This window comes from Octopus sinensis, linkage group LG12 (assembly GCF_006345805.1).
Source record: "Octopus sinensis linkage group LG12, ASM634580v1, whole genome shotgun sequence".
NCBI lineage: Eukaryota > Metazoa > Mollusca > Cephalopoda > Octopoda > Octopodidae > Octopus > Octopus sinensis.
In genome coordinates this window covers 54,264,255-54,274,254 of record NC_043008.1, presented here as the reverse complement: position 1 = coordinate 54,274,254, position 10,000 = coordinate 54,264,255, and the positions used below count along the sequence as shown (strand labels likewise).

At 36.0% G+C, this 10,000-nt stretch overlaps 2 protein-coding genes and 1 non-coding gene across 3 annotated transcripts in view; 2 read left to right on the top strand and 1 right to left on the bottom strand.

Annotated features, from left to right (window-relative positions):
* Positions 1-571, bottom strand: part of LOC115217921 (putative ammonium transporter 3) — a 128,994-nt gene extending 128,423 nt beyond the window's left edge. The window contains exon 1 of the mRNA XM_036507987.1: positions 482-571. The gene's annotated coding sequence lies outside the window, so the exon portion shown is untranslated. The remainder of the gene's footprint in view (positions 1-481) is intronic.
* Positions 1-9,682, top strand: part of LOC118765640 (epidermal growth factor receptor-like) — a 19,001-nt gene extending 9,319 nt beyond the window's left edge. The window contains exons 2-4 of the mRNA XM_036507989.1: positions 5,269-5,385; positions 5,638-5,812; positions 8,815-9,682. Coding sequence (XP_036363882.1) covers positions 5,269-5,385; positions 5,638-5,812; positions 8,815-9,084 — 562 coding nt within the window. The 3' untranslated portion in view covers positions 9,085-9,682. The remainder of the gene's footprint in view (positions 1-5,268; positions 5,386-5,637; positions 5,813-8,814) is intronic.
* Trnat-ugu lies at positions 4,301-4,373 on the top strand. The gene has a single exon. It is a non-coding gene; the product is annotated as a tRNA-Thr (tRNA).
* Positions 9,683-10,000: the final 318 nt, after the last annotated feature.

Sequence of the window (10,000 nt, the reverse complement as noted above, 5' to 3'; positions counted from 1 at the left end):
TACAAACTTTTTATAACTAGTTATGTAAGCATTAGAGTTCCTTAAAGCATTTGTACGAATGACTACGAAAGATCTTTCGTTCGGTCAGTTACAGGAAGAAAAGGAAGAAATACAATTGAATTCTTTGTTGTTAGATATTGACATTCTTTTAAGAAGTTGACATTTCTCTGAGACTGAGAGCAATTTTTGTTGAACGAGATAGATGTGTTCGGAAAACGGAAGACGAAGCTTAATAGAAGAGAGGAACAATATTAACGACATATACATAATATTGTGAGACGGTAACTGCAATGAGAAGCAGACGACAGCTGTTAATACATGCAGCCGATCATAGACACAACAGAGACCTGAAAAGAAGAAAAACGAACATAAAAGAAAAACTGTATTTCATAAACCTGACACTGGAAGACATATGAATTATTAACAAAAGATTTTTAGGACCAACTATGAATTCGATAACAAAACAAATCGATGATCTTACCAGAGGCTTCGATGACATAAGAGAGTCTACAAAATATGTCCGAAAATGTAAGCAACAACGGAAGAGAAAAATGAGGATACAATACATCTCTTGAATTCTGTCGTTTGGTTTAAATTTAACGACCAGTACACAAGCTATTTTATGTAACAGTGATAAATTATTCAAAAGATATACTGAGAATGATAGTTAACGTGACCCTCGAGAAAGAAAATTGATATTTATTTCCACAAAAATTATGAGTAACTACTAGAAAATGCTATTAATCTAAAATAAATGGTGTAAGTATTCAAAGTGTGTTGCTGCATGAAAAGTCATAAAATATATTTCGTGAAGACCATCCTGTCGACGAAGTAGCAAAGTGATTCTGGAAATATAATTGCAGTGTGTGTATTCTTCGTTGCAGCATTACCATAACAGTCTTGTATATATATGTTCGCGCGCGCGCTTTGAGTGTGTTTGTGTGTAAGTGTATACTAGAGTTATATATATATATATATATTATATATATATATATATATATATATATATATATATATATATATATGTGTGTGTGTGTGTATGCATATCTACTTATCTATATATCAACATAACTATCAATCTACATACACCTATTTTATCAATATATATGTACATACATATACATACATACGTTCATATATATATATATATATATATATATATATATATATATTATATATATATATATATATATATTTATATATTTATCTATATATATGTGTATATATATATATATAATAGTTTGATGGATATAGAGCTCTATATATTATATATATATATTTATGTTTATTTATATATGTATGTATGTTTACATACACACACACATGTATATGCATATATATATATATATATATATATATATATTATATATATATATATATATATATATATATATATATATATACATATTCATATATATACATACATATATATACATGTATGTATATTGGTAATATCATAAGAATATTGAGACTTCGAGAGAAAATGAAATAATTCTTTTTCTTCTAACGGTTTGACTCAAAGCAGATAAAGCTACAAATGATAGCGTATAAATATTGAGTTAAAATTAATTTGGCTAGAAAAAGCTGAAGGTTGCCCGTATATCCATCCATCCATCCATCCATCCATCCATCCATCCATCCATCCATCCATCCATCGTATATTCATATATAACAATGCTATAAGAGTCGCACAATGAAACTTCTTGTTCTATATGTTATTAAATAAGCTTGGTTCTAAAGCTGTATACCAAGTACGATTTTCGGGTAAATACTAGGAAAAATTACTGGTCTGAAGATCGATAAGAATTGAAGAGCGACATGAGCAATGATCAGTCAAAGAATGATCTTGTTGAGCGATTGGCAGAATCGCTAGATCATCGGACTAATGCCTTGCAGTATACGTTCTGAGCTCGAACCCCACTGAATTCAGTCTTGACTTCGATGACAGTAAAGCATATAATCCGATGCCATCGATTAATTCGATCCCTCCAAATCGCCGATCTCGTGCCTATCACTGACGCAGTTATTAAAAACGAGAGCGGACGATTGACGAAGTTATTTGAATTTCAAACAAAACACTTTGTAGAGTTTAGTTGCAGTTCCTTACGTTCTGAGTTCAACTTCCGCGAAGAGCATCTTTTCTCTTCACCATTTCGGGGTCTATAAAATGCATTTTTATTCAAGAAAATAGGGTTTGATGCAAACGATTAACCCCTTCCTCTTAAAACTGCTGGCCTAGTGCCACCATTTGAAACAATTATTTAAGGTGGCAAGCTGAAAGAATCGTGAGCACGTCAGACAAAATGGTTAACAGAATTCATCCCGGATCTTTACGTTTTGAGTTGAAATCACATCGAGGTCGACTTTGGCCTTCATCCTTTCGGGGTCTATCAAATCAAGTACCAATTAAGTGCTGGGATCGATATAATCGATTAAACTCTACCCACTAAAAATTGCTGACCCTCTTTCAAAATTTGTGACTATTATTGTGGGTGAAAGTTTCCTCTCAGTGTAGACCTGGAAGTCGGAGAGAAGGAATTGGAAAGGGCACTTGCTCTTGGTGCCCAGGGAAATCTCGGACAGTGGGGTTCCTCGATTATCCCTAGAGGTCCTACTGTATCAGGAGGGCTACGTCTCTATCATCCACCCCAACCTTTTTTCCATGACCCTTTGTATGCTATGGAAATGTCCCTTCTTTTTCAGTGTATACCGCGTATACTTACCTTTTTTTAATCATTTCATTATATGTAACCCCCCCCACACTTTATGTCTATCTTTGTATTGTGTCCCTCATCCTTCGCCCTTGAAATCCTCCTCCTCCTTCTCTTCCTCCTCCTCCTCCTCATCATCATCATAGTCGTCGTTGTTGATATTTCGTCTGTCATTACGTTCTAAACTCAAATTCCGCCGTAGTCGATTTTGGTTTTTATCCTTTCGGAGTCGATAAAATAAATACCAGCTGAACACTGGGGTCAATGCAATCGACTAACCTCACCCCTCCCTCCATTGCTGGCCTTGTGTAAAAAAGAAATTGAAACCAATATGACAGATGAAACAAGCTTAACCCGACAGCAAAACAAACCGAGACAGAACACTAACTGAAGGAATCTATACTTCTTCAATCACCTCATTAATAAGAATACACAATGACGTACCCACTTCAGGAACACGGGGGTTACCAGGCGGTGCTATAAAAGACGGACAAAATGTCGCTAAGCATTTTCCCCGGCATGCTAACGGTTCTACCGACTCGCTACCTTTGTTTCTTCTGTTATATCAATGTTTGTTCCGTTGTGAGCCGTGTGCCAGCCGTGCCAAGCGATTGAGTTAGAGATATCGAAAAAGCTGCATAACTCAAAGGCATTCTCCTGGGCTCCTCAGCTCTTGACAGAGACGTAAGCGCACAATCGTGGCATAAGGCATATCTTGGATACTTTGAACCTGACGGAGCCCATTCCTGTCCAGATTTTGACGTAACTTTCTCTCTGTCTCTCTGTTCAGAATGAAGGAATGAGACAGACAGAGGGAGAGAGAGCGCCGAAGAAATAGAATTGAGAGAAGTAGTGGACTGGTACTTTATTTATCGATCTCCAAAGAATGAGGAACCAATGATGACTTTGACTGGATCTGTATCACAAGTACTGCCAGGTATACTAGCCAACGGTCCTACAAACTCTACCAGTTCACCTCCTAATTCGTATACCCCAGAACTGTGCAATTGAATAGAAGCGTTTTATCATTTGTTGTAATATCCTATAACAATCGATATAATTGTCGATGCCCACATCGGAAATTTCTGGTCTTGTGCCAATGTTAGAAATCAATGTTTTGAGGCCATGTCTTCATTGAAATACTGTTTGCTAAACCAACTGGGCCTGTTTTAGTCATGCTAAGGTTACATCGAAATTACACAAGAAAATCAATGTCACAACAATACGTTGTGAACGTAAAGTTTGAGTCTGACAAATTAATACAAACAGGAACTCCGTCTTGTTGATGGCGTCCAATAAGACGTCGAGAATTGTCAACACATTTGCATTCGACTTAACTCACTCATGGCTCCACAGTTGTCGTTCATCGTTTTATAATCTTTTTTTTATCGACAAGAATTACTAATTAACAAATAATTGTTCCCATCGTTACAGGTGTATGTTTAATTGATTTTTATTTTCCGTTTGGTTTTCTACATTAACTGAGTTAACCACAATTTTTCTATTGATACAATGTCGAATAATTGTAGAGCTAAGTTCAAGCGTTTTAGTAAGTTATAGTAACAGAATTTAAGTTCTCGTTCGTAGTTGCCTCCATAGCTCAGTGGTTAGAGTACTGGTCTTGTAAACCAGTGGTCGTGAGTTCGATCCTCACTGGGGGCTTCTGTTTTCTGTCAACTTTTTGATATCTGTTCCTCTGCAAAACCAACCCATTGGTTAAATTTACATTATTTGCAGTGCTCCAGTATGGGCGCACTCCAATGACTATAAGAGTCGAACGAGTAAAACCTGGTTGATTGGCAGCAATTTTTACAATTGGAATTCTCTGAATTGAGAGATCAACGATACAATATTATGGATATCTGGTTAAAATTTCTCAGGAAAGAATCGCTGCACGGGTTTCATGGGTCAACCCAGCGCTCAGGAGACCCGTAGGTAGATCACAAACACTCGAAACCCCAGTATTAGGGACATTAAGAATTCCAGTGTAAGGAGGCACCCATACTTGATCGATATCTATAGGCACTGGTGTGGTTATGTGGGGAAGAAGTTTGCTTCCCATCCATGTAGGTTCAATCCTAACGTGCGGTTCCTTGGACAAGTGTCTTCTATTCTATCCCCGGGCTTCATATATATATATATATATATAATATATATATATATGTGTGTGTGTGTGTGCATGTGTTTGTTTGTTTGCTCCCTCCATTGGTTTGTTATGTTCCTGTAACCTGGCAGTTCGGCAAAAGAGACTAATAGACTAAGTACCATACTTCAAAAAAACAAAAAAATGTATCGGGATCGATTTATTCAACTAAAGCCCTTCAAGGCAGTGCTCAAGCATGGCCACGATCCAATGACTATAACAAGTTAAAGATAAAAGATAAAAGGCTACAGAATCGTACATTTTGAAGAATCTAATCAGAACTTTACCTGCCGCATGCCATCTATGGCCTCCATCTCAACTTTACTATAAACGCCATTTTAAAATCTTAATGACGCAATTGTCATGATGTTTTGTCAACGAACTCCAGATTAATATTGTTTTTTGTCTTTGCAGAGTTGTGGCTAATTCTGTCTCCACGAGTACTACCACGTCTACGTGGTGCCCAGATGGAAGATATCCAAGCCAGAACGGAGATTGTCTACTGTGCTATGACTATTGTCATAGATCCGGGTAAGTTTTCATTCGAGACATTCCAATAAAAATAGCAACGATATTGTAGTAGATGTTGCGAAGAACCAGAAATTTATCGACGGCTTGTTGCGATATCCTCAAATTTTACCATGAAATATGTTTCTGGTTTATTTAGACCTGAATTACGTTATTTATTACCTTTATTATTTTTTAAATAGAATCTTGACTGTTTCTTTCTAATCGGCATGTGTTATCATATTGAATATGTTTTTTTTTTTTTATATAATTTAGCTGCACAGGAGCGTCACCTTTTGTTGGACCAGGTGGTTGTCGAAACTGCTGGAAAGGTTTGGAAATAAATTCAACCCATATAAAATGCATTATTCCATATTTGGAAGGATGTGCTGAAGGATATTATCTGAAGCAAATACCTACGCACCAAAGCCTTCCCTTATCTGGTTCTGAGGTAAGTCTAAATATTATATAACGAAATATGTTTTATCCAGTCAATTCCGGAATAACGGCGTGTGTGCTTAGTTGAATAGAGTATTTGGTTAGGGTGTTGCGCTCACGATCGCGATATCGTAGGTTCGAATCCCGGACCGTGCGATGCACTGCGTTCCTGAGCAAAACAATTCATCTTGTGTTTCTCTGCAATCACTTCTACATCTTACGTGTGGCACACCGTGCACCTGTACAGGTAATGTCGATTTGATGGAGGGAATGACCTAATGTGCCGCACAAGCGTTTGATCCCCATAAACAAATCATCTGTGCAGGCTTTCCAGCAGGAAATTGCAGAACCATTTTTTCTTAGATTCGAGAGACTATTATTAACCCATTAGCGCCCATGGTCCTTTTTTAGGACCAGAAGAATAATCCATCATATTTCTGCAATACCTGTATTTTTCTGAGATATCTTTAGTTAGTCATCAAGTGTCTTTCAAATATTGTAATAAAAGTTTTTTTTTATATATATTTAACATCAAGTAAGGTTGTATAAACAAAGATTTTTGATAATAAATTAAATACAAATTATTGGGGCACTAATGAGTTAATAACATTTGATGCATAACGTTTTTCAGAATGTAGCATTTAGTAGAATTCAACCTTTACTGGAATACATAATTTGGTAAAATGTAGGTTTCGGTATTTTATAACATTTAATGAAATAGAGTATTAAATTTAGCGGAATATACTGGTTTCCAATTTTGTCACAAGGCCAGCAATTTCGGGGATGGAGTAAGTCGATTATATTGAACCTAGTACTTTATCGACCCCGAAAGAATAAAAGGCAAAGTCGACATCGGCGGAGTTTGAACTCAAAATGTAAAGACGGACGAAATATCGCGAAGCATTCTGCCCGGCGTCTTAACGATCCAACTGGCTCGCTGCCTTGTTTGGTAGAATAAGTTAATTTGTACTATACAACATTTGGAAGACCGTAGTATTTGTTAGAAAATATTCTTTATGAAAATTTACCATTTGCTAGAATACATTATATGGAAGACAGCAGATATGGTAGAAGATATTATTTGGTAGGTAATATTATCTGATAGAATATTGTATTTGATAGGCATTAAAATTAATTAGAATATATTTGGTAGAATATAAAACTGGGTTGAATCATTCAACTATGGTAGTAGTGGAATAATATTCTTAAGGCCGCTAGGCGGCGAGCTGGCAGAATCGTTAACACGCCGGGCGAAATGCTTAGCAGTATTTCGTCTGCCGCTAGTTTTGAGTTCAAATTCCGCTGAGGTCGACTTTGCCTTTCATCCTTTCGGGGTCGATAAATTAAGTACCAGTTACGCACTGGAGTCGATATAATCGACTTCATCCGTTTGTCTGTCTTTGTTTGTTCCCTCTATGTTTAGCCCCTTGTGGGCAATAAAGAAATAAATATTCTTAAGGGTACAATTTACTCACACGCAGCATCTTTCAGAGTTTGTCGTTAATTCAGTTCTTAACCAAAGTGAAAACAAAGTGTTAGCATTTTTGAAGAGGGCTGGACTCTAGCTACATTTTGATAGAAAAAAATTGAAATTTGATCCAGTAGAAAAAATGTTTACATCAACATTTGTAGCAACGTTATAGAAGAGTAAGTAACGCCACCAGTCAAGTTTAGATTTAAATAGCTTTACTAAATAAAGTAAAAGTTTTCTTGTTCTGTACTTTACTAGATTTTTATGAGTTGTCCTGAACTTTTCCAAGTGTAATAACTTGTCCTGTAATTTTCCAGGTTTATAATCTTAAGAATATTATTTCTCTTGCTCGCATTTTCTCATGTAATATATTATTTGGAAGGCAATATTATTTGGAAGAATATATTACTCTGGTTTCTTGCTTTCGCGATCGTACTGTTTCCGTTACTGCCCAACATTCATGACCATAGGTGAATAAAGGCACGAAAACCGAATTGAAGACATCGAGTTTGGTTTTTTTTTAATCGACCTTTCTTATTATGAGAATCGAATTCTGGAACTGGCGCATTACTGTACCGGCACCTGCAATCCTCGTATCAAAATCAGCTTCCTGTCTTCCCTTTAAACGCTACGGCCCTGGTACTACAGAGATGCGATTGAAATATCGCAGGAACGAATCGCCAGAGGAATTATTCAAGTCGAGCCAACCCGTAAGCAACCTCGTAGCAGACCGAGGATGAGATAGAGGAATAATATCCGTTGTCTCCGTTGGTCACACTTGGAAATCCAGCTAAAAAAATCTAATGATGGTAGCTTCTGACAGGATCGCATGGAGGAAGTATCTAAGGACTCACTCCCACGATCTCTAGAGAATGCTGGGCCGAAACAATGGAGGGGTCGAGCTGGCAGAAACGTTAGAACGCCGGGTGAAATGCGTTGCCGTACTTCGTCTGCCTCTACGTTCTGGGTTCAAATTCCGCCGAGGTTGACTTTGCCTTTCATCCTTTCGGGGTCTATAAATTAAGTACCAGTTACGCACTGGGGTCAATGTAATCGACTTGATCCGTTTGTCTGTCCTTGTTTGTCCTATCTGTGTGTAGACCCTTGTGGGTACTAAAGAAATAGGTATTTCGTCTGCTGTTACGTTCTGAGTTCAAATTCCGCCGAGGTCGACTTTGCCTTTCATCCTTTCGGGGTCGATAAATTAAGTACCAGTTACGCACTGGGGTCGATATAATCGACTTAATCCGTTTGTCTGTCCTTGTTTGTCCTCTCTGTGTTTAGCCCCTTGTGGGTAGTAAAGAAACAGATATATTGCTTTGTAGTGTTCTTAAATGCCCCTATTCAATACGATTTTTATGTACCTTATATATGTTGTTTTTTTTTGTTCCTAAATCCGCTCTTATCGAGTAGGCTTATGTTCAAAGACACTCATCTATTTCTAGTCCTTTAATCCATTTTACTCTTTTATGTAGGAAAATCGTGCTTATAACGCATAACATTACTAAGTGCTGATTCTGCCTTTGTATCTCCTAAATTTGTAGGTGTGCCTGCGCTGTCACGAACTCTGCTCCTCGTGCCTCGGGCCGGGAGTATCTTACTGCGTCAAGTGTAAATACTACAAATTATACAACATCTGCGTCCGTCACTGTCCTTCCGGTACACAGGCAGATCAACAGAACCGTCGTTGTATCGATCCTAGCAACAATCGAAGGCAAACATTGATTCGTTATCTTTACAACTCAAAGCTGAATACCACAACATCACCATCATCAACAGCAGCAGCATTATCATCGTCTACACCTCAACAGTGATAACCAAAAACTGAAAAATATTTCATTCGCGAATAAACACTTTCAAGCAAGCATGGAGAATTTTGAAGTCAAGCTTTATCAGTTTTTTCCTTTTCCTTGATTCTTAAATTTCTTTTTTTTTTTTTTTTTAAGGTTTGTAATTTTCCAAATGATCAAATTGATATTTTCATAAAATAAAACAAAATTTGGATGACGGTGTGATCCGGAAATCGAAAAATCTTTGAATATTGAAATATGAAAGAAGCATAAAAACGCAAATTGAAATTAAAAAAAAATATTTTTTCTTTGAAATTGAATTTAAATTTTGAATCGTTAAATAAAATTGCATTGTAAAAAAAACAAAACAATTGAAATGCATCTCAAAAATGAAATAAAATTAGCGAACGTTATTTTAAACAGCTATCCACCAGTATATTTTAATTTATAGATATTTAAAAGAAATTACCGATGTGATAATTTTAACCAAAACAAAATGATAAAATGAATCGAAAACCCAAATTGTAATATGAACCGATAGCAACACATTTCTCCGAACTTTTTAATTATTTACTTTCTTCTATTTGAAATGGGAATTCCCACCTGAGATATTATACGATCATTAAATAACCTATGTAAGGTAATATACTATCACTTTCTCTTTGTTTTTATTCATTGACGACAACTATTTTGTAAACATTTATTTTCAAGCAAAAATATATTTCTGTTTCAAGATTCCATTGAAATAGGAAAGCATTAATTCTTTGTAATTCAAATTTTTACTACTGAATTTTTTTTCTTTTTTGCCAATGATGTATGTTATGTATGTATGTATGTATGTATGTATGTGTGTATGTATGTATGTATGTATGATGTTGTATGTATGTATGTATGTATGTATGTATGTATGTATGTATGTATGTATGTATGTATGCATGAT